This window comes from Gekko japonicus, unplaced genomic scaffold (assembly GCF_001447785.1).
Source record: "Gekko japonicus isolate JY-2015 unplaced genomic scaffold, Gekko_japonicus_V1.1 scaffold699, whole genome shotgun sequence".
NCBI classification, from domain to species: Eukaryota; Metazoa; Chordata; class Lepidosauria; order Squamata; family Gekkonidae; genus Gekko; species Gekko japonicus.
The window spans coordinates 12,683-38,716 of record NW_015165848.1 but is presented as its reverse complement, the minus strand read 5'-3'; the positions used below and the strand labels follow the sequence as shown (position 1 = coordinate 38,716).

The 26,034-nt window shown below is 41.7% G+C and overlaps 1 protein-coding gene across 1 annotated transcript in view; it reads right to left on the bottom strand.

Annotated features, from left to right (window-relative positions):
- Window positions 1–25,789, bottom strand: part of CANX (calnexin) — a 30,862-nt gene extending 5,073 nt beyond the window's left edge. Inside the window, 11 exon segments of the mRNA XM_015411085.1 lie at window positions 643–865; window positions 1,750–1,906; window positions 2,483–2,596; window positions 4,038–4,227; window positions 4,864–5,056; window positions 5,569–5,650; window positions 7,435–7,576; window positions 15,003–15,061; window positions 15,335–15,408; window positions 16,779–16,967; window positions 25,708–25,789. Coding sequence (XP_015266571.1) covers window positions 643–865; window positions 1,750–1,906; window positions 2,483–2,596; window positions 4,038–4,227; window positions 4,864–5,056; window positions 5,569–5,650; window positions 7,435–7,576; window positions 15,003–15,061; window positions 15,335–15,408; window positions 16,779–16,964 — 1,420 coding nt within the window. The 5' untranslated portion in view covers window positions 16,965–16,967; window positions 25,708–25,789.
- Between the last annotated feature and the right edge of the window lie 245 nt (window positions 25,790–26,034).

The following is a 26,034-nucleotide window of genomic DNA, read 5'->3' as shown; positions in this document are numbered from 1 at the left end:
AAAAAAATCAAAACCGAAATTTATATACTCTGCTCATGTCAAGATTAGACAGCATAACAGCCAGCCTAAGTCAGTACTTCTCTGAATTACTATATTCAGTGCATCAATATTTACAGTATGAACCCAGAATCTTAAAAGTCACAATAAGGTTACTCATAACAGTGAATTGCAATGTATTAAATACAAAACCCCAAACAATAACAATTCCTAACAAAAAAATGTTTTAATATTAAGAATTTTCTCTAAGCTGTCAAATTAGAGCTTTTCAGAAAACCAACACATCTGTGTTAATAAGAGCCTTTCATTGCATTATCATGGATAACACTAGCCCCTTGGAACTGAAAACCTTTGGCTCAAAGATCTATTGTCTGACCTTAAGTCAGTCAAGTTTTACACCTAGGCTTCGAAACGTTAAAACAAAGAAGCTCCTTCTCTGTCTCAAACAGCTTGTGTAAAATCTCTCTAAAAGCCATTCTGACAGAGAAGCCAAAATTCTTCTTGATACTCACTCTTGAACATGAGTATTCAACCAAGAAACACAACCAAGAAAACTGTAGTCAGAACACAGAATGGGGAGAAAGACCAATACTGGGTTCCATTCTGTTGTTCCTCCTCACACCAATGAAAAGAAACATGCTTCACTCCTCACCTCAGCTGCACCATCAGCTGCCTTCTTCAGACTCCATCCATCATTACCCCAGTCATCAGCCACTGCCCGATCTGTGCAGATGATGAAGTTGTCAAAGAATATGTCAGAAGTCATAGACCATAACTCAAGCCCCAGAGCACTAACGGGAGTCATTTTGAAAGGCTCCAAATCTTCAAAGAAATCTGGGTTTGGAATCTTCCTGGGCTTCCAGATACCCTAGAGAAATGCAGACACCAATTAATTCCTGCACAAACAGTCACAATTCAGGTCCTGGAATGGTTCAGGAATGGCTCAGAATATCTGAAGCCTTTATTTTATTCACAGTTTTTATCCAAAATCCCATTACTGCCATATAAACTGTGCATATAATGGAGATTTTCCACAAACAATTTTCCCAACTAACATTTTACTATATTACCTACATTTGCAGCAGTGTTCTGTCTGTGTATCAGTGGGAGAGCACTTTCTTTTTCGACAAACTCCCAAATCCAATCCCTGACATCTCCAGTTATCTCTGACATCTTTATTTCTAAAAGTGGGGCTGTGAAAGACCTCTGTTTCAGGGCCTTGGAGACCTACTGTTGCTAGTCAAAGTAATCTTGTGATAGTTTCTCAGGTTTAAATGATAGTAATCACCCACCCTAAAAATGCAAAAAGTCTTCACTCACTTCTCATGCCTTAAAAATGCACACATGACTATAAAGTGATTTATACTCCTGCCATGCCCTGATACAATATATATCCAGCTTACCATATGCAATTGAATATAAACTAGCTCAAAATACATGTACCTTAACTGAGATCTAGAAATAGTTTCTATATAGAAAGCCAGCATAGTGTAGCAGTTCAGAATGTCTGACTAGGATCTGGGACACCCAAGTTGGAATCCCAGCTCTGCTATGGAAACTTGCTGGGTGACCTTGGACCAGTCATGGCCTAACCTTCCTTTCATGGTTGCTGTTGGGAGGATAAAATAGAAGGGAGAATGTTGCTGTAATACACTTATAGCTCCCCACTGGGGGGGGGGGGGGGGAAGGGGGGGAATGTGAGAGGATATGGGGTGAATCTAAATGAATAGTTCAGAATACAAGAGAGTTTACCTGGTAGTTAGGATTATCTATCATGGGAGGCTTCCATTTGCCTTTATAGCTGGGATTGTCAATCATGGGCCGCTGCCAGACACCACAGCCAGGGGCCGACTCACATTTAGGATTTGCAATCTGAGGTGCCTCCCACTCTCCATCCATATCCTCATCCCTGAAAAAGGAAACTTGTTTTAAGACTCCATGTTGGTTTTTAAAAAAAAGAAAATTAAGAGTGCCTTTGACCTATTACAACAGTTTGTCCTAAAACTCAATATGTGAACAGCAAACACAAGAACTAAATCACAGCAGTTCATAAACCCCTATGGGTTTTGTGTACTCATATTAACAGGTAGGCACAAACTATGTGCTACAATCTAAAGTTCAGATTGTTTTACACATTTCCTTTTTGAAGAAAAAATACAACAAAACCTAACTTAGGGATGATACAACACTAGACTAGCAGTTCTTATTCCAATAGAATTCCCAGATCAGCAAACCAAAAGTTTTGCACTTAAAATTGACATAGCTAGAGAGGTGGAGAAGATAGTACCCCGCAATGCCTACAACAATGGCACTCAGCATGAGGCCCCATTCCTCCTCAGATGCTGCTCAGTACAGGAACCAAGCACGACCAATCCTGTCTCAATAGCTGTTTCAGCCAGTTGCAAGGCAAAAAAAAATTCTGAATAGCCAGTTTGGCAGGCCAATGACAACAAACATCAATTTAGGTAAATCCCTGTTAACTTACCAGTCCTCTGGTTTCTCTGCATCAGGGTCAGCAACATATTCTGGCTCATCATCTAACCAGCCTTCTGGCTTCACAGCATCCTCATCCGGAATCTTAGCAGGAGCATCCTCATCCCTAGAGGAGGGCAGAAAAGACGTCATACTACTTGCTTTGCAAATATAAATTCAAGTATACTGGAATCACTTGCCGTGACATTGTTCTGCCTCAGATGGCAATAACAGCTTTCAGCAGATTTTATTTTAGCAGCCACCAAGTCAAAAATTATGGCAAAAAACAGCCTGAAAGAATGAACATGAGTCAACTATTCGCTCATCAGAAAAAGTAATAAGCGTTGCTATTTAAAGTTTCTGCTTCCAGAAAGTTCATAAGCAGCTTAGAAAGTTACTTGATATAGACCAGAGTGGGCAGACTACGGATGGAATCTTGCCTAAATTTTCCAGAATTGGCTGGTGGGGCAATGCTCCCCTTCCTGCTTTCACCATCACTGCTGCCACCTGGCTAAAGACTAGGAGGCAAACCAGATGAGGGCTTGTAAGAAAGTTCTGTGTGCAGAACTTCCCACTGGGCTTGTCTCACCAGCCACATGACACTGGTGTCAGTATGGTACTGAGCAAAAGCTGCCAGTCCCACTGGGCTTGCCTCACCAGCCACATGACACTGGTGTCAGTGGCAGCAATTGGTAGCATGAAGGGTGGAGTGTAGCACTGTCAGCTTGGCTTTCATGAACTCTAACTTGCTGTCTCCTCTGCAAGAATGGAGACCTAGCTGGCAGCAGCTAGCATAAGGCTGTATTGTCAGCTTGTCAGCTGCAAGAATGGAGAGCTAGCTGGCAGCAGCTAGCATAAGGCTGTTCAAACAGCATGGATGCAGGCCTATACAGTTATTGATGCTGGACCACTCACTCCACTACAGCCACTGTGTGTTCGCATGCACTTATGCAGCTTCCACAGCTGCAAGACATTTCCCAACAAAGCAATTTGGCTGAGTTTTGACCAAACATGCACAGACTACAGAACCACTGCCAGTCCATCTCCACTCTACCCACAAGATGACCACATCAATATTCTGCCTACTTCAGACATGAGGCTGGATCCAGTGATCCATCAGTGGAAGCTGGTGATGGTCATGGATCTTCCCCACATTTCCTTCTCCCCGGCAATCATTTCTCACCCCAGAGAAACATACTCACAGGATTGCAAGAGACACGTGGACTAATGGGGACTGCAATGGGGATGAGAAGGGTGAGAAATCACCCTCTCCTACCTTTTTGGGCAGCAGAGCTGTGCTGACAGAAGAGACAAAGAGAGTGATTTCATTCCCCTTGTCCACCCCACTGCAACTTCCTAACTCACAGACAGTTCACACAAATCCTGTGACCCCTGGGAATATACTGGCGTCAGAAAGGATAACAGGAACCTACCCATAGTAGTGAATAAGATGTTCTGGAATTACTATCTTCTCAGATGTGCTAGATATTCTATTAAAAATTGCCCCTTGTGTACATCTTTATCTGTAGAGTATCTGTTAAAGATGTCTCATTCCACCACCTACTCACCAATCATCTGGTTTAACAGCATCTGGATCTGGAATCTTGGCTCTCTCATCCCAATCCTCTGGCTTCTGATCATTCGGGTCCTCTATCTCTTGTGGAGGATTCACAGGAGGAGTCATATCAGACAGAAGATTCCCACTATTTACAACACTTTGATCAATGAGGATTTCAAAGCTGTTGTCTGGGTTCAAAACTAGGAGTGCACCCAAAGAAAAACAAAGAGAAAATGGATGCTTTTAAGGAGACAGTAGTGAAAAGAAAACCCTAAGAAGTTCTGCTTTCCATCTTTAATCTAGCATCCTCTTCAGATGTCAAGTACCTTCTTTCCTGTAGGTGTTACTAACTCAGCTAAATGATACCATCCAGCAATGTACATGACAGAATCTAATAACTGCATTACCACAATTCAACAGATCTTCAGAATCCTTAGAACTGTCAACTATTTTTTGAGTCAGTTAACCTTAGATTTTCAGGTAAGAGCAGCAGAAGAGTGCTATACCACTAAACACACATGGGAAATATAAAGAAAAGGCCAGTTCTTCACTTTCTTCTTTACAGCACAGTTCACTGTTACAATTTAGAGCCAGCACGGCACAGTGGGTTAGTGTGCTGGACTAGGACTCGGTAGACCCAGAATCCCCACTTCTGCCATGAAAGCTTTCTAGGTGACCTTTGGCCAGTCAAACACTGTCAGCCTAACCAACCTCACAGTTATCATGGGGATAAAGACGGAGGAGAAAGGAGAACAATGTGAGCCACTAGGGACCCCCAATGGGGAGAAAAGTGGGGTATAAAGTAATTAATAATATAATAATATGCATCGCTTTACCCAATGTATAAAGATGAGTCTTTTTATCTGTAAAGTAGTTCTTCAGGTCTGCATCAGGACGCTTTGCATGCTTCTCCTCATATTTGCCAGTCTTCGGGCTCTTATGCCGAAAGATGAAGTGCAGTTTGTAATCTTCCCCACATTTGTCAGGGCCAAACATGATTGTATAGGGAGTTTTGTCATGGAACTGATCCTTTAAAAATGAATGCAGAGGGAGCTTTTAACTAGGATAAATGGCTTCAAAATATGGCATAAACTATGGATAGCTTCATTCTACCTATGCTCAGCTAAACAAATCAAGAACCTACCATAGATTGACTTTATCAACAAAACTAAATAAAATCTAATGAAGATTTTGCTTGTTAAAGTATCTCTTCTCCTTAACAGCACAACTCTGGAGGGCAAAAAATGCTAACTGCCTGGTATAAACCACAGACTCTTACAGAGAACTTTAAGCTGCTAGTCCGAAAGTTCACTGCAACTGGCATTATAAGCGTATACTGTGTGTAGTTTATGCAGTGTGTGTTGTCTAGAGATTTAAAAGAAAGGTTGCGTAATTTATCAGAAATCTGTTACGATTTGTGACTGGTAAGAACCACCACCAGCCTCCCTAGACAGACATGGAGCAAAGTCCAAAATTAGGGGCTAAAGCTAGAATCTAACAATTTTAATGAAGTTACTGAAAACAGCATGTACATCACTGACCAGGTTCAGTTCAGAGGTTTTGGAAAGCAGCTTCACATATGCACCACCACATTCAATCCCATTTTGGAAATTTACTTCATACCTGATTTCATTTGGAACATAAAAGCAGAAAACACAACATCACAAAATGCCCTCATTTTGCTCCTGAAGACAATTTCAGATTCTAAGAAAGGCAGCAAAACATAATACCAGCTTCTCTGTTATAGAACTTTCTTTAGATTATATTAGCTAACTGTACTTTATTAGCAGTACTAATAAAAATCAGATGTATTCAGAAGCACTGGTACACATAAATCTGGCTCATACTGAATTCGACTATTGGTCTATCAAGGTCTGTATTATCTACGCGTACAAGTAGTGAATCTCAAGGAACTCAGGTTGAGGTCTTTCACATTACCTACTACCTGATTCTTTTAACTGGTGAAGCCAGTCATTGAAACTAGATCCTTCTGCATACAAAGCGGATGCTCTACCGCTGAGCCACATCCCCAACCAAAGAGCAGAAGTCAGGGTAGTTTATTTTATTATTTAAGCTTAAATGAACAAAACATTGTTCCTACATAACAGTCTAATGCCGATGTAACTTTCCCAATCTCCTAATAGTTGACCTACCCATCTTCCCTCCTCCTCTCTTCACAATAGCCATGTAAGATAAACCAATATTTCCACCCACTCTTTAGATGCAGCAGCATGGGTGCACTAAGAGAACAGCATGAATTCATGACCAAGGCAAGATTTAGAGACTTCCCAGCTCACAGTAACTATGTGGAACATAAAGATGCCTTCCTCCCCACCCAGCCCCCAACTGCCTGTTTAGGAGCATTCTTTATGAGGACTCCTAACATTCATGAACACTCTGGTGGTGGAAAGTGCTGTGAAGTCACAGCTGACTTATGACAACCCCACAGGGCTTTCAAGACAAGAACCATTCAGAGATGTTTTCCCATTGCCTGCCTCTGTATTCTGACCCTGGTACTCCTTAGTGGTCTCCCATTCAAATACTAACTAGGGCCAACCTCGCTTAGCTTCCTAGATCTGATGAGATAGGACTTATTCTGGACTATCCAGGTTAGGACAAGGAACAGTCTACCTGAGGCTATTAGGAAGGCCTCTAGGCTTCTATTATTTTGCAAAGTGCACAAAACAATTGTTTAGGGGGCATTCTTGTAGAAGCAGCAAAGCTGTGGTGTGATGGTTCAGCTCAGGAGGTGACTTATTAGGGATAATGTCTTTCCTGCACTGTCCTGTTGCCTTAAAGAAATGTTTATATGCTACAATAACTGTGTTGTTGCCTTGCATTTGTAAGAATCGTGGTGTTTTTTCTCCCTGTTCTACAATCCCAGCCCAACTCTATTTTGTCTGCTAGATTCAAACATCATCATATCTTGTAATCCACTTAGCGATTGCCTGATATATTGTGTAATCACTTACTGTTTGAAAGTTATTATCCTTACAGTTTGCTTTGGACTGCAACTAGCTTTTCCTTAATACCTTTCATTGACAAACTTATTCAGCAGAAGTATTACTTTTGCTGGTATGATTTTTCAGCTGACAGAACACTGGATTCAAACAACTATTTATTTCCTTCTTTTGTCTATAGTACCTCAATTTATTTTGCAGTCTGTAGTGAATGTAGCCCATAAGTTAGGACTATTTCATGAATAGGGGACATTCAAGAAGTTTATTCCTGCCACTGAACTTGGTTATCCATCTTGCTCCTTATGTACCCACCCTATTCAGGCAGAATGCCAACTTTGTTTTTCTCTCTTTTAAAGTTCAGCATGAATCTGTCACTTCTAAGAAAAGGGTGAAGATCTATTTTTAAAAGAACTGCTACACCACTCTAGGAACAGGAGACAGACTTACTGCACAATGAGGGGTTTGGTATCAAAGACAAACATCTTGGTGAGTTTAGCAGAGATCGCATGATGTTTAGCCCGGGACAACAGTACAAGTCCTTTGTCCCCTGGAAGTTTTGTTTCCTTCATCTCCTGTATTTCCCATTTGCCTGTAAGAAACATTATAAGGTATCAAGCAGCTCCTGGCTCTTAACTTTTGTACTTCATAGTAAAGCTAGACTGCCATTGTGCACAACACAGACTCCTACATAATGTTCAATCCTCACATTTATATTTACTAGAGTTTCCATTGGGTAAATTACTCAACATATTTTACTGGAGAGCATTTATTCACTATTTTGTTACTGCTGACAGCAATAATCAACAGATTAAGTTCACCAGTAAACACAAATGTACAGAAGACTTAACTTTGCTGAGGGATACAGCCCAACTGATATCTAGAAACACAATTCTAAACCCAATGGATACAACTAGGAGCTACTTCACACCGAAATTAATCCATGCCAGAATTAGACACACAGTTCTCTAAAAGGCCTGCTTTAACATAAGAAGTCTACTATGCAGGTGCCACTGGGTTTGTTCATGTGGGTGATACCAATGTTCCCTCTAAGCTCTACAGTGTAATGAGCAAAATTTTTACCTTGTGAGCAAAAAAAGCTAGTAGCATTAAAGTTGTGAGCAAGTCTACATTTGACTATCGTGTAGTTTTTTAGAAGATTATTTTCATAACTTTGTAAAAATCTTAGAATTATTTTAAATTATATTTAAACTGTATTTTAAGAATAATTTAAACATTATAAGAGAAAACAGAATCAAGTCAAATTTCACCCACACCTTTCCACTATATTGGTAGACTTGTCCTCCAGAGAACAGACCTTCCCACCCTTTTCCACTATATTGGCCTCTGGAGAACAGGTCTACCTGTCCCAGTCCACTATATTGGTAGACCTGGCCTCGGACCATCACCATACATTGAGCCTTAGAAAACATACCAGCACTTTGGGGTGGGGATGGGGGACTCTTGCAGTCTACTTTGTTTCTTTTAGTAAAATATGACAACCAGCATCACAGGTCAAGTATAACAGAGGTGTATCAATCACTGTAAGAACCCTGCCTAACCTAACAAACAGGAAGTTGCTTAAAAGTCATCAATCTGCCCAAACTACTTATTATTCCAAGTATTTATATCCCACTTTCCCCTGTGACTCAAGGCAGCTTACAAATAATACTGAAAAGCATTAATAGGGGGGTGCAAAAAATAATAATGATTTTTTCTGGCACCATTACAGCCCATGGGGACCATTATACTCAACAGGCTCCATAGGCTATAATGCAGAATCAATCTGAGGTATCTGGGGCTCGGGGGAGGGGGGCTGGTTTTTGAGGCAGAAGCACCAAATTTGCCGCATAGCTGCTGGGGGCTGTCCTTTCATAGCTGCTCGTGGCCTGCCTCACCCCCCCCCCCCAAAGTTTCAAAAAGATTGGACCAGGGGGTCTAATTCTATGAGCCCCAGAAGGAGGTGCTCCCATCCTCCATTGTTGCTGATGGAGAAAAAAAATGCCTTCTCAATTGACTGCACTACCAGCTAAGTTCCCTGCACTGCCAACTAAAATGTTGTGTTCCAGCACCCCCTTGCGCAGCTTAGAGGGAACTTTGGATACATGCAGAAAATATTACCGTAGTAACTTAAAACTCTGTGCACATTTTTCAGAAGAAATCCATGAGCCAGCTACTAATGTCCTATGCATAGTTGTTTACTGAAATGACGGTGCGGATCTTCAATTCTAGCATGGCATTTTCCATATGAATAATTCCACAAGACTTTTCAGAAGAGAGCTAAGTACCATATGTCAAAAAACTGTTGTAAGTACCAGGTGAACAGACTTGGTGAGTAGGTGTCAATTTCAATGCTCTTAAAGGATTCTGGCCTACTTCTCACTAGATTGTATCTTACTACTCTGCTTAAGGGCAGTACATCTCATTAGCTGGATTCACGTTGGTCTGATGGCACTCACTGCCCTCACCTGAGCTGCAGGATACAATCCTCTGTGTATGGTATGTGCCACTACAAATTGTAGCTGAGGCTGTAACTGAATGGTCCTCCTTCCAAATACATACTTTAAAATAGAAAATAGCATGTTGGGGAGAAGGCTAGACTGCAACCCTACTCTTAGGCAAGCACACTTTTAGGAAATTCTAATGAAGTGATAGAACCCAGACACAAGTTTACCACTGCAGTGAAAACTAAGCCTCTGTGCCACATGAATATACAGGCATAAATGCAGAGGCAGCTTTAGCTCCATTTAAGTCAATAAGACAAGCTTATTTCAGTGGCCTTAAGAATAAAACGAGGTTGCACTTACCTGTAACCGTTGTTCATCGAGTGGTCTTCTGTGCAGGGACACATGGGACTGCACAGTCGCAGGCCAGCCACGGAAAACACTTCCAAGCTCTCTAATAGATTAGGAGCGCCCCTCCTCCCTCTGGCGCTTTCCTGCCAAAACACTCACATGACCAGGAGAAAGGGCGCTACTTCCTCAGTTCTCTCCATACCACTGCCGGAGACCCCTAGAAAACTAAAGTTCCAGAGAGTTCACAGTGGGGCAGGAGGGAGGGATGTGTGCCTGCCCAGAAGACCACTTGATGAACAATGGTTACAGGCAAGTGCAATCTCATTTTCATCGTCGTGGCTTCTGTGCAGTCCCACATGGGAAGATTAGGAAGATCACTGTGTGAAAGAGGTGGGTGTGAATCTCTCAGAAGAACACAGAGGACCACTTTATCAACAGTTGTTGTCTGAGTGGACAGCAGAATTCACAGCATCCTGTGAACTCCTAGCATGGACTAGGGTAGGGTAACATGATTGATCTGAATTAAAGGAACAGGGGGAGCTTCTGGTTTTGGCGTGCTGGTGGCAGCCGTGTCTCTGGGACGTCTCCCGGGACACGATCCATGGACCAGTGGGTAGAGAGGGGGTGTAAACGTGTGCATCCCCCCTGGGGCCTGGAGAAGGGTCCCTCGGCATGGGGCTTGGGGGGTCGCCGTCTCCCTGGCACTCTGCCAGTGAGAGAAGGCGTCCCCATCTGTCCCGAAGGTTTCTCCCATGATCCCAAATGGGACAAAGCAACCCCAGGACAAGCGGCTGGGGGTTCGGCAAACGTTACCTGGCAATACCCGAGTGACTGGACACTGCGGAGTTCAGTGAAGCGAGAACACCAAGAACCGAGTGAATTCCATTCCACGATAAGCCGGGGGGGGGGGACCTCCCCGTTAAGAACAAAATAAACGGAAAATAAAAATCTTTCCAGAAGGGATGGAGAATTTAAAAGGAATTGACTGTAGCAGGGAGTCTCCTGGACTCACATAAGCTGCTGCGCAAGTTTTCTGAGACTTCGGCAAATTCAGCTAAAAATAAATTTTAAAAATGGCAATCGGCAAGGAGTGAAGAGCAAAAAACAAAGTACGAGCTTCTCTCAGGAAGTAGCTGAAGACCTGGATCATGTGACCAGGAGCACCATAGACTCTTGCAGGCTACATGCAGGGATTTGTGCTATGGTGGCAAGGAGGAGATACTACATATGAACTGACTTATTTCTAAGGGATTATGTTAACATCAGAGAAGCAACCAGCCTCTGTTCATAGGATCCATCTATAAAAGGAGGGTCCAAACTGGATTAAAGTGGTGGGGCCCACATGCAGACGTTAAGCGAAGCCGAAAGCGAATACGTATGCCTCGGCATTACCCGAAATAAGTCTGGTGGACAAATGGATGGATAGACTCTCTGTAAGTTTGGCTTTTTTAAGCAACAAAGGGACGGATGTCTAAAACTGTAGGCTTGAACTTAAGCGGAAGTCACGGAAAATGAGACTTTACTCTGATCAGTTCCAGTTTTAGCAGGACATTGCCACAGGAAATTCATTTAAGAAGAAAGACGCGTTCAGATCTGGAAGACGAATCGGATTTTTTATATGTACTGAGAGAACTTTTAACATTAAGCTGCTCTGAAGGGAGATGGAAAAATAATTGTAAAATGAGATGCCACTGTTCTTGGAAATTTGTGTTTGGCACTGGTATTTCTGGCCACTGTGGGATACAGAGTGTTGGACTGGATGGGCCTTGGCCTGATCCAACATTGGCATCTCTTATGTTCTTATGGTCTGTCTTTGTAATTGAGGATGATGATTTATCACTTGCAATGTTAAGAAAAGCAATTTTTACGGCTAAGCTAATACTTTATAAGTGATGTAATAACCTCCAACTCTTGGGGTTTTCGTGGGTTTTCTTTCCTTTCTCCATAGTCTGTAGACCCCTCCCTTTATTTCATTGTAGTCTTTAGAGAATGCAAATAAAAAATCCCCTACGGGGGGCTAAAAAAAAATGAATTAACGGAACAGATTCATCATGGGGCTGTGAGCCACAGGGCATTAAGATACGTTCAACAGAATACTATAAAGGTCATAGTGACCTGTTGATACATAAACTAATGGGAAAATGCAGTATAGAAAGAAAAAGAAACAAACTGCATCCCATCTGGGTTTATTTTATATCATCAATACTCTGCACTAGTTAAATAAAGAGTAAGTGGTATCTGACCTGTAGGCCAACAGGAACAATATAGATGACCCATGGAATCAAGAATGCAATCACTGATTGGAGCAGAGGATGCAACAAGAGCTATTAATTATAGTTTGCATGTTGGACTCTTGTCTATTAGGGCAGCTGTTTCAAGAAGAAAAAAAACATATGCTGTCTTTTAAAAAGAGTGGTAAGGAGTCTATCCTACTCTGTAACCTGGACTCAAACAGCCTTATAACACCTCATCTTTCTTTTTTTCTAATCCTCATTAAAACCCTGCAAGGCAGGGCACCATGAGAAGCTGTGAAGGTGCAAGGTCAGAAAATTGTAACACAATTTGATATTTGAACCTGGTCTCCTAGGGCCAGACCAACACTGAATCCACAAATGACACTGGGTGTTGCTGTGAATGATGTCACATAACAGTGACTTGTGCAGGCTAAGGAATCCACCAATTCATTGTCGGTTCCAAAGGATACCATGGAACCGAGAGGAGTGGCAAACTACTTAGGCTTGCCTCCCAAAGCATACTTGTCGATTAATTCTGAGTTCCCCCTCCCTAAAGATGGAAACAGTAAGCCTTGCCTCTGCTTGAAATAACATCTGCATTGAAAAGCCCTGTTTAAGTATCAGTGCTGAGAGACTGCAGCAAAGCAGTGGATTGAGGCTGCTGTGTCACTGTGACACTACTGTGTCAGCCTTAAAAACTAGTTCGTAGGAACAGGGCTTCAGCAGAGAACTGGTTCTGACCTTGGAATCCAGGCAGTCCCACAGAGTGAGTGGTCAAAAATCACAGCAGGACTTAAGCATAAGTAGTCTGTTGTCTAGGACATGGCTAACAACATGAAGGGGAAACTCTACCCACTTCAGCCACTCTTCAAAACTACAGAAGCTGAAGAGGGCCAAACAACCCCAACTAAAGGGCACAATAGCATTCTGACACAATACCTTCCACAAAGGGGCATAGAGTATTACAAGGCTGTGTGAACCCATGCCTCCACAGATTCAGCCATAAACCTGAGGACAGACAGGGAAAGGCTCCTTCAGTCACGCACAGCAAAGGTTTAAAACGGGCTTTCATTAGGCCACACTTCCAGGCTTCTGGTCAGAACTGACAGAAAGGCAGAGAGGAGGAAAGTTTCCTTCAGACAGGCAGCCTCTGCCAGGCCACGCCTCCAAGGTGCTTCAACAGAAGCGATGGGAGTGGCTCGCTCTCTCTCTCTCTCCCCCCCTGAGAGAAGGGAGGGGGGAGGGAAGGGCTTCTAGGTCATCGTCAAAGGCACAGAGGCCAGAGACCCCTCAGGGAATGACTAGGCAGAAATGCTTCAACATCAAGGGGGTTGTGACTTAAAGGCACACAGCCAAAGCCCATGAAAAGAGCCAGGTATTCTGAGGCTCTATCTACAACACCTCCATTCAGACTGCTGCCACACAGGTGAAACTTCCTAAGAGGGCCACTGAAACCAGGATCCTTTTTTTTTTAAACTACACCTCAGCAGAGGGGGGGGGGGAATGTGCCTTATCAGGCTGCTGCCACACAGGCAAACTTCCGAAGAGGGCCATTGAGAACAGGCTCATTGTCCACCACACCTCAGCAGAGGGAGGAATACACCTTCATCAGGCTGCTGCCACACAGGCAAACTTCCGAAGAGGGCCATTGAAGCCAGGTTCATTGTCCACCACACCTCAGCAGAGGGGGGAAATATGCCTTATCAGACTGCTTCCACACAGGTCAACCTCTGAAGAGGGCCATTTGGGCCAGGCTCTTTGTCCACCACTCCTCACCAGGGAGGGGGAAGCCTTTGACGAGAGAGCTCTTCTGAGTCCAGCTCTTACCATATGTGCCTTCAGAGCAAGAGCAGGCAGCTCTGCTGTGTGAACCCCTAGGCAGCCAAGGCACAGAGAATGGCTATTTATCAGCACCATTTTTAGTCATACACAGTGGAAATCCACAAAATATTTCCTCTTTAGATATATTTCATTGTTCACTAGAATAAAAACTGTTTAGAGAAAAAAGTCTCCTGTCTCAAAACTGAGGTCAGGAAAAAACAGAGAACAGCAGTGGAGATCTTCTCTCCGCGGCGGCAAAAAGAGAACTGAGGGAGTAGTGCCCCTCCTCCTGGTCATGTGAGCGTTTTGGAGGAAAAGCGGCAGAGGGAGGAGGGGCACTCCTAATCTATTTGAGAGCTTGGAGGTCTTTTCCGTGGCTGGCCTGTGACTGCACAGTCCCATGTGGGACTGCACAGAAGCCGTGACGATGAAAACGAGGTTGCACTTACCTGTAACCATTGTTCATCGAGTGGTCTTCTGTGCAGACACACATCCCTCCCTCCTGCCCCGCTGTGAACTCTCTGGAACTTTAGTTTTCTAGGGGTCTCCGGTGACAGCATGGAGAGAACTGAGGGAGTAGCGCCCCTCCTCACGTGAGCATTTTGGCGGGAAAAGTCTTTTCCGTGGCTGGCCTGTGACTGCACAGTCCCATGTGGGACTGCACAGAAGCCGTGACGATGAACTAAACTTTCTTTGATTAGGATCTCTGCTTTATACCCTACTTCTCTCAAACTAATCAAACAAATTAGATTACATAATGAATATTAAGACAGAAGTATAGATTTTGGCTTAAAAATAGTAATTGGACTCATTCCAAGAAAAAAATCTCACGCTCTTTGTTACGCAAGTACAGGGGCTAGAGATTTCACGCAAATCTTTTCTCCATTATACACGGCCACATAAATGTTCACTGTATTAGGGAAAGCCTGACAAGTCAGCTCTACATGATTCAGAGCCCTGGCTACAAAACATGTAGTAACTTAAACGTATCAAAATAATTTTGCAAGACAACCATCTTGACTTAAATAAACATGAGAAGTATGTACACTCTGTGTTCTATAATGGCTGGGTGAAAAAACCCCAAGATGTAAACACACAATATCGGTGGCCAAAATTTTAAGATTTCTGCTCATAACACACAGAAAAGCAAGCAAGGTGCTGTACTCACCATCATATTTGGCAATTTCATCATCCGTGTCTTCCTTTTTAGCTTTGGAAATAACCCATCTAAAATTTAAAACCCATTTGACATTAAAAAATAAAGACTACAGCAAGGGCATTAACTGCAAAAAGTCCCCCAAAATTTAAATTGCTCTGCTCACCAGTTAACTGATGTCACCAAGCCTCAACTTTTTAAAATACTGCAGGAAATATTATAAAAAATTATAATAAAAGCTGTCACTAACAGCTAATAATTAATGATAATTGACCGGCAAGCTTCTATAGAAGATATACTTTCCTGTTATAAATCTACAAATGTTTCTTTGGACTAGTACTTACCCTGCAAAAGTCCCCTTATCAAAGTTCTCAGCAAAATAAACTTCTCCTGTTGGGACTGGGGCCTTGTAAGTTACCTGGTGGAGAAAAATACACAATATACATTTACTGACACGAATAATTTACTGACGCATTTTTTTAAAGCATTACTAATGATCAAAACCTTGGTTGCCCTTGGGAGGGCAAAAAGGAAGGGTAGACATCTTATAAAAAAGAAATTTAAATTATTTATACTCTTGATTTTCATGTCCATTATTATACTTGCATCAAATTATACTTCTAGGTTGATAGCATGATTACCAACTTAGCCCAACAGCTCTTTACCCCAATACATCCTTGTCAATTACTCTTCGGAGGGTCATCAACAGCATCATTGCTCCACACCCTGCTGCAGTTCCTAGGCTAAGAATGCAGCACAGTAAAATGTCAGCAGCTGAAGGTAGTGCTTTCCTGCTTCTCTTGCCTTTAAGAACCAGTAACTCAAGCAGCAAAAGCAATAGTGTTTGGCACACAACCAGTATAAACCTTTGCTGCATTTCTGACTTGTCTTTCAGCTTTGCTGTGTGTCAGCCATATTTACAACCAGCATAGCTGCAATACATTTTCTAGCCAACTCCGGTTTAGAATGAATCAGATAATTTCATGAATCACACCATACTCATTCAAGGTGCTGGTGTTGACCGTACTTGCTTGGGTTCCTAATACAGATCAACCTACCTGAACTCTGAGAACACAGCAGAAACCAGCTTTATATGAAGAGGCCAGATGGGACCCATGGAAGACTCTTTTCAGCCTTTGCCTTCAGAACTAATTAACAACATTTCTGTTCTAGAAAGTCTCTGGCCTACACTAAGTGACTGTGGAAAATACCCACTGGTTTGAAGAGGTGCTTGGAGTTTTTATCCAGGTGGGCAGCCGTGTTGGTCTGAAGCAGAACAAATTTTGAGTCCAGTGGCACCTTTAAGACCAACGAAGGTTTATTCAAGGTATGAGCTTTCATGTGCAGGCACACTTTTTCAAATACATTGGAATGAAAGGTCTTCTGTTGGTCTTTAACCTTTGTTGGTCTTAAATGTGCCACTTGACTCAAAATTTGTATGTATATTCTTTTATTCTTTTCATTTTTCTTTAGAGTTGGCTTCCTTGGAAGCCTTTAACAAAACCACTGCATATAAGATATAAGTAATTACAGTTCAGTCCTCCAAAGTTTAAACAAGTAGAGTTGTCTTTCCAGTATGACAGAAAATGATTGCAGTTTGCCATATATCTGCTTGCAAGGCAGCAACTGTTACTTGTCAAAGGCAAGCAGCAAATTTCCCAGTTAGGTTAAAATCAAAGTTAGCTATAACTAGAAAGCTGCAGATCTAATCCCTCCTTCATGAGGAAATTTATAGCAAGCATAATTACTGGCTGGGGAACTACCCTGGAATCAAGGAATCAACCAAACCTTTGGGGGCGGAGGAGGAGTACTGGGTTCATGCTTCAGCTCCTCTACCTCCTCAACACCATCATCAAGGTCATCTTCAATATCTATCGCATCATCATCACCATGGTCAAATTCATCTTCATGTGCCTGGATACTGGAGGTTCCAACTAATAGCAATGCTGCATACAGCAACCAATTTAGTTTCATGGTCTATATATAAAAAGTATAAGAGAAAAGACTGATATCAGACACTGCCAAACCTGTCAGCAAACTCTAGAATCCACCGTCTTCATAATTCAACACATGCGTTACAGGGAAGTAAGAAAAAATGATTCTGTATGCACCATACCTAACCATTACATCCCAGTTTCCAAGTGGACAAGAAATGTAGGGTGATTGGCCAAATTTAAAAAACAGGTATTTGTATCTCATTATGTACTGCACAGAACTTACACATTGGGCAGTAAAATTTCAGCAGCATATAGATAGCCTTCAATGCTAAAATTATGAAGTTGCATTTAGTAGCCTAATACGTGAAGTAAAAAGAGATGCTCAAAGCTAAAATTATGAAGTTGCATTTAGTAGCTTGTGAACTTGGAAATAAATTATGCATGAATCAGTCAGAACTGGCAGAAAGAATGAACTGTCACATTAAACTTATGAACATCCATTTGTCAAAGTGTTTCAACCAATGCATTTTAAGTTTTGATGGAGCTATTCAAGTCTACAAGCAGCCCCACATTACATGGAAAGTTCCCTTTTCCTCCTTTTGTGTTTTGCTGTGGACAGGGCAAACACAAAGTGCACATCTGTAGACAGCATCACTACCTACAGGTCATTTGGGCTCTGTAGAGTACCTCCTCCCAAAATTACTTGAAAAGCAGAGTATCCAAATAGATATGTCATAATGGGTTGAATCCAGCAGAAAATTTGCCTGTAAAAATTTGCCTGTAAAACAAGTTGACAAGGCGGAATTTTCTCCACATTTCCTCAATCAGCCTGCCATTTGTCCTGAAACTTCTCTCTGAGTATCGGAGAACTTCATTAATAAAAGGAACCATAGGACTGGGTGCTACTCTGATGAGGAAATCAAGTAAAAACTGCTTCCTCCTCTTTTAATGCAAGCCATTAGCAGAACTAGGAGGCGATTCTACTTTATTTCCCCCTTGCTGCCTCATCCTGCAGAGCGCTTTGTTCGTGAGAGTCTCAGAGAGGAGTTTCAACACAAATTGCAGACAGTTAAGGGAAGATATGGGAATATCCACTGGGCCAACTCTTTCCACATGCTGCTTTCCACATTCTACTGGATCTCCAAGGGGAAAAAACCTCTGTCCAGAATATCATGTAAATCTCAAAAAAAGATGATTGTTTAGCAATAAGAGAGCTGCATGGATAATGGAGTGTGGGAGCTTACTGCGAGCCACTGGAAATTCTATTGATTGGTTCCCAGGCCTTTCACGGATACTGTCATTCAGTTTCAGCCTACATAGGAACTTTGACAGTAACTTTTGGACATCACTATTCAGCCCTCAGGGCTTTCTAGAATAATGTAGTTGTTCTTGGAAGCACTAAAACATTTTAATGAAATCTTCTATTTTGAAATGAGAATGATTTTTATGCAACATAAATAGCATAGGAAAACAATATTTTCAAATATATAGTTGTTTAAATGTGACTAATCTGGACTATAACACACTATGCATAATGAAAAGTTCACTGTTCAAAGTTCACATTTAAACTAATATCCCATATGTTCTCATTCCTAATAAGACTGTATGGGACAGACCAAGTATTCTGTGCTTACTATAAAATTTGTGTTTTCTATTTTCAGTGGTAAGAATTAAACTATTATGTGCCAAGGTAGCATAGGGCCAGCAGTTTGCAGCTCTCTTGTACCATAGTTTATTATTATTATTATGGCCCATGGCCAGCATAGATCGAAACAAACCAGTTTACATAAAATACAGAAAGTGCACAACCATTTGTATAGAAATATAATAAAATGTACAAAGACTTAAGAAAAAAGTGTTTAAAAGAAAAAGGGAACTTGTAGTATCCTGGGGGGGAAATGCAAAACCTAGGGGACATTTATATCACTCCTTTATGTAATCTTTGCGGATTCTAGAGGCTGCAGCCAAAATTCTGGAGCAAGCGAGCGTAACTTGAGGGTTAGAATCCACCAAAAGTATATTCCTTAATTCAGAGCCCGGGAAGCGCTCTCTTGTACTATTATTCACTTTTCTGAAGACATCTAAGACATTCATATTTTTACATTTCATATATATAACAGATAACAGAACCGTATATATGGTATAACTGAGGCCTTCTACATTATTAAAACTGTAATATAAGTTCAGGACAGGTTTGAGAAGTATTGCATTTATATCAATTTTTCACCAAAACTTTTAATGAATCCCCCTCATGGTGTAGTGGTTAAGTGTGCGGACTCTAATCTGGGAGAACTGGGTTTGATTCCCCACTCCTCCACTTGCACCTGCTGATGTGACCTTGGGTCAGTCACAAGCTCTGGCACAGCTGTCCTTGAAGAAGAGCAGTTTGTGTCAGAGTTCTCTCAGCCCCACCCACCTCACAGGGTGTCTGTTGTGGGGAGGGGAAGGGAGAGGAGTTTGTAAGCCGCTCTGAGACTCCCAAGTGAAGGGCAGGGTATAGATCCAATCTCCTCCTCCTCCTTCATGATTTCCAAGTATTTCACATCTCTGTCTTGCAGCAATTTACAAACTGACTTATTGAAAACATCGATCCATAAGAACATATGCTTCTACAAATCTGTTAGCCTTTAAGGCACCACAAGACATTTTTTAATTGCTGCCATGAACTAACACAGCTATCTCTCTTGAATGCGCTAATAATTACTGGTGTTTCCTTGAAGCCAGGACAAAGCTGTGCCAAAAATCATTGAAAGTTTTACCTTACACTTCTAAAAACATGACATTTCTACACTTCTCAATGCCAACAAGGAACACAAGTATTTTCTCTAAATTAAGCCATTTCTAGTCCACTTAAAACACTATGATTTTGTAGACATGTAGCTCAAGATGTTATCAGAAAATTCAAAATGGAACAGTCACCTAACCTCAAAGTTGGGGCATGACATTAATCTCAATGCACAGGCCAATACTGAAGTACACTGAGACAGTTTCATTGCTTCTTCAGATAGCCACTTACACTCAGAAACAGAAATATATTCGCCAAATCCAAGCAACTTTTATAGCCATATTTTATGTAATTTTACAAATGCAAATGATTGGGATGGACTCACTCTAGTATTAAAACTGCTAGAACGCTAGAGCCCTAAAATTCAGGGAATACATACCTACGGACAGCTTGATTACTAGAAAATCTGAAAAACATATTTTCTCCCCAAAACAGGGGCTCAAAATGTACCCCTAAATAGTTAATTTACTTTCACACTACCCTTTATGGTAACTCAAAGTATACCCCCAAATTGTCAAAGTATTTCCTGGATGACCTGAACAGCAGCAGCAGCTATGAACATTCACTTAAGCTTATACCTTTGTTAGATCCAATGATTCATCCAAAACGAAATACAAATAAGCTTGCTTTTACTTTGAGCATTTGCACCCTCCAGAAGACTCCTGCTCAAATGGTAATCAATTATATTTAACAATTAGCACAAATGGCATTATTTTTTAAAAGTCAAGGTCTTCACAACAAAGATACATTTGTTTTAGCACAAAAATTAGTACATGAACTATACAAGCTTCAGAATAATGCTAATAAAGTGAAATTAAATGGAATTTCATTGTTCTGAAGCTATATACTCCTAAATATTGTACAAACAAAAGAAGAGGGCTGTTGCCTTCATGTCCTGCTAATAGGTTTCACAGGGCTGACTACGGTTGGAAAGAAAACAATGAACTAGATGGGTCTGAAAAGATAACTCTGGATGCAGAGCTTCCATGGAGACCATGCGTCCTCTGACCGGCCCATAGACGACACAGTCTGTAACAAAATCCATACAAGCAACTTTGACATGAATGTTTTAACACCCCAGAATTTCCCTTTTTGTATGGAAGTCTTGTGTATCTTCATGCAATGCTACACACAGTGTGCAATATCAAACTGTGCACTGATCTCTGTAAGACTACATACAATATGAAAAGGCTTCTTTATAGACTGTTCTACTTGTTATTTTTCCAGATAATTAGTAGTGAGAAGTACAACAAAGCGTTACAATTGAACATGACGTGAGGCTACCTGTTGTAACACTTCACGGGAACCCTTGCTTATTTAAGTATGAATATTTAGCACTCACTAGAATTTAAATTTAATAATTCAATGGGAGATAAAAGGAGGCAGAAACTACTTCTGCATAGTAATATAGAGACAGGATAAGAAATCTGTCCAATTATTTTCCATTGAATCCATGCTACCTTTAAAGCAAGTTAAAAAAAAAGAATACACTCAATGCACAGCTCAACTTATCTCTAAAAAGATACAATTACTTCAAAGGACTGTATGCAAAGTACAAATTCTTCAAGATGCTACCCTGGGTTACATATATATATATATTGATCTTTCTCCTTCAGACTAGGCAAAATAGTTAGCATACTTCTGTCACAAGAAGCTGTTTCACAGTGTTTCAAGAAAACCCCATTTGGAAAAAAAAAACCAAGTTATATCGTAAGAGTTAAAAGTTAAGACAGATATATGGTCATGTTTCCCTAGTAATAATTAATCCTGGCATGGTCAGACAACAAACCAAACCATGATGTGCCACTACATAGGAATCCCTAGGCTCTGATGCCTCCCTCTTGCCCCTACAGGCCAATCTGACATCTTCATTCACAGGTGGGGTTGCCAACCTCCAAGTGGGGGCTGGAGTGGTCCTGGAATTACAACTGACCTCCTGGCTACATAAATCACTTATTCATTTATTTATTTAAAACATTTATTCCACTTCTCCTGAAGAAAATGGCTGCTTTGGAAGGTGGACTGCGTGGCACTATACCCTGCCTAGGTCCCTCTCCTCCCTCAGCCCCATTCACCCAGGCGCCAACCTCTGATCTCCAGGGATTTCTGAACCCAGTATTGGCAACCCTATTTGCAGGGCAAGAATAAAACACAGCACACCAATATAGATGTAATAGAAAGCTACAGTTTGCTGAAAACCAGCAAATAGGCAAGGAAGGAGCTGAAGAAACAGCATGGAAGCCTGAGGCTCCCTGCCAGTTTCTTCCACATGGCCAAGCCAGCATTTTGCACTACAGATAAACCAGGCCTTTGTTGTTTCTACACAACACCGACCAACTTGGCCACTAATCCACTACCTCACACTTCTGTTATCACAACGCCTTCTTAATTTTGTCCCATCCATCTTGGTGTTCAAATGCTGCATTCCTTCATGTTTTGCATTAAAACAAGTAAACAAATTTGTGGTCTGCCTAGAGCAATAATCAGAGACTGAAGGAAGCATGCAAGACTACATTTAACCATGCCAGCCGTATGTAAAGGCTTCACCCACAAGCAACATTCAGAGTATTAATCAAGGACTCACAAATCTCATCAGCAAGCCTTTTCCCTCATTGGATTCTGTCTCTATCACCATGTCCAATTACCTCAGCAAGTATTTTGGAAGCTACCTCCAGTTATTTATTCATTTCCTGCTTTTCTCCTTGAAAAAGCAGCCCACAACATTGCTCTTTCCACCTCAATATTTCCCTCACAACAATCCTGCAAGGGAGGTTAGGCCTCTGTTTTCCACTTTTCATTGCTGCAATTTGCTCCCTCACAATCCTAACATTTCTGCTTCTAGAACCACTCCAATGTTACTTGAGCTACAAATTGCCTTTTTCTGAAACTTACCTGATCCCAAGGAAGCAGGAAAAGGGAAAGGCTATGGGGACTTTCAGGAAAGAGAAAATGGGGGGGAGATGAGATTTTATTTATTTATAATTTCAACTTGTATGCCGCCCTTCCCTGAATGCCCCCTGCAAGTTCCTCACTTGTGCTACGCTGTTTATTCATGATCTACATGCAGAGCTGAAGAAAACAAACGACAATCCATCTGATTTTTATCTACCATACTTACCATATTCATCTTTATGTACCATATTTTACTAATCCTATGCATGCCTACTTGATTGTCACACTGAATCCAGTTGAACTTATTTCCAAGTTAAAATACACAGGAGCGGGTTAACATAATTACACAACTACTGCTTGGCAGCAAGCTTTATGCTAGAATGTCCCTGCAAAAAGGAAGAATTTTAAACATGCCAATAGCATGATATCTAGCAGCATTATTTACATGTATACCTCATTTGAAGGAACTGACAGAAAATTAATATTCCCCCATATATCTCATAACACCGGGTATGACAAGTTCTTGATTCTTGGGGATACTGAATTCTCCAGAGTTCATACTGTTCATACTGCCTTACCACAGGGTAGTCAGATGCTACAATAAAATCTCCAAATACCTACTGGTTGCAACACAGCATTTTTAAAAATTCTGCATATAAGTTAGAGAGAACTTGTGCAACTTTCAGTTTTACTAAAATGCGATATGGCTGCAGAGAGCCAGACAAAATTGTTTCATAGGCGGATTAGATTAGATTAATCCCTTACATGCAGTTACAGAGGATGTAAAGTCCCACATTCTGTGCATATTTCTATGACTGAATCAGGGTGACTTGCTGAGAGATTTCTCTATAGCCTTCTCCAATTACTCAGCAATTATTAATATTTTAAAGCTTAGTAGGGTGGACATCCCTAAACATTAGAACTTACAAAATCCTTCCTCCCACATTCAGCTACAACAATTTGTGTGCTCATTAAGGAAGGGCAAACATTCTGCATCCAAAAGCCATGCTGATTGCTTGATTTGATGGTGTTAGGGCTTGCATGCAGTGCACTAAATACTTCAAGGAATAATTCCTGGAAACACAATGGAAATTTGTTTAAAATGTATTCCTTAGAATTCTTAATTCCAACAAAACACAACCTATAATTTCCTGGAAAGAAATGTTAATAATTGTTTGCTCTTTAGTGTATAGTTAGAATCATAGAGTTGGAAGGGGCCATACAGGCCATCTAGTCCAACCCCCTGCTCAATGCAGGATCAGCCTAAAGTATCCCTGACAAGAGTTCATCCAGACACTGCCTGAAGACTGCCAGTGAGGGGGAGCTCACCACCTCTCTAGTTGCAGCTCTGTACCATAATTTATACTACAAGCCTCCACTCACTTGCTGCAAAGCATGTGTAAATCTTGCATGTACAGAAAGCTTTGATTAAGATGTTGAAATGTGTTTAATAATTAACTGACTTTTGCTGGGAAGAATATTTATGCCATGATGTTTAGATGTTACCATCATAGGACACTACAAGTGATCTACTTATTTGTAAACAGCTAAATAGCTGTTTGTTGGTAGTCAAATGTGGCTGCTATCATTACATCAGCAATATGCATAAAACCTTCTCTGCCTTGAGAAGCTCAAGTTTCCTTCACAGTCATTTCACCAAGCACAGTTTGAGCCTTCAGTTAATACATCAGGATCTTTTACAGAAACAAGTAAGATCTGTAAATTCATAAATACTTTTAAAGACGTTTAGTGCAGTTTTTACAACTTCTTGCTCCAAAATGGTGTTCCTACTTCATACCTGTACAAAGAAAAATGCCCATCATATAAATCATATAGCAGCAAAGAAAAGAATTCCAGATAGCCCCTTTGAAGAATTTTGATCAAATGTACAAGAATGAGGAAATACCAATTTAAAATTCAGGATTCCTACATTTTATGGCAGTTTGTATCCACCCTTTGCAGTTCACCTTTGCACTCTGATGCGTTCCCATGGCACACTGCTTTACCATCACTTCCTCCTTCGCACCAAGCAAGTTTTAACCCCTTGCCTCCACAATTCCAGTAAATTCTTCTGCTCACACAATCCAGTTAAACTAAGCATAAGCCAGGGTTCATTTATATTTTACATTGCTTGTTTGTGTCAACTATTTCCAGAGCTATACATTCAAGGGTAGCCTTTCAATTCCCAGGCAATTCACCATGTTAGCACAGTATTAGAATAACATCAGGAGTTAAATTCTTGAGTGTACTCACTATAAAAACAGCAATAATTACCAGTACACATTCCTCATCAGATCAAATGCTGTCAAGCATTACAGACTCTATTAAATTGACAGGAAACTTATTGAAGTGTTTCCAAGTAGAAAAAATTCTTAAAAGACTCCTTCCTTTTCCAACAGTGCTGTGTGCATCAGATCATGCATTGCCCTCTGTACCCTTTCAACTATATAATAAAATTACATTTCCCCTTATTTTATCTAATCAAAACTGCCTTCCCAACACAACATCATTCAGGATTCTTAACCTTCCACTGATGTTTTCCCAAATATAAAAGGTGCCCCCCACCCCACATCTCGAGATTCTGGCTCTGACCCAGCCGCCACCACCACCACCCCACGACAAGTGATTAGTCATACCACGCATTCACTGCATCATTACCACATCAGGCCGCATGCCTGAACACTGAAAGCTCACCTTCCCCCCTGTTGTCACTTACAAAGAGGCCCATGTTAGTCACAAAGATCCCAATACGCTCCAGACCCAGGTATTGCTTAGCAGAAAGGATCCACTCTACTCACTGAAGTCCCCACCGCCAAGCAGGCCTTGAGGCCCCAGCACATCATCATTGTACCCTCTCATTAGACATTTTACAGTCCCCCTCCATTCCCACAAGCCACTAGCAGCAACCCTTCCCTCACTGTCTCATGGCACACAACTCACTACTAGTCCGCCCGCGGCACTGCTTATCGCCCTGGCTTGGCCCATGCACCCTTTCCTCCGCTTTGCCTCTTCCAGAATCCACCCGCGAGGGAAAGTGACTGTTTGTTGCCAAAAGGCTATTACTCTCCTTTCTCGGGGTAACAGGGGGGGGCTCCAGACTCACCTCGCCGTGCACCCCACCCGCCTCAGCACTCCAGGCAGCCCCACTGGCTCTTGTCACGTGCCCCTCCAGAAAGAGACACCACCCGCTCGCGCGTTCACTCGCCACCCTGCTCTCGGCCACCAGCTCCGCCTCTACCGTTCGCTGACTTTCTACCCCATTGATTCAGACGGCCGCTGACTTCCCGCCCCTAGCCACCCTTCGGGATTTCATTGGCCAGTCGGCACTGTCATTTCGGCGAATGTGCCCTTAAGCCCCGCCCCGACGGAGCTGCCCTTCGTGGAGGGCTTCCATTGGCTGCTTGTTCAGCCAGGAAGTGGACGCTGATTG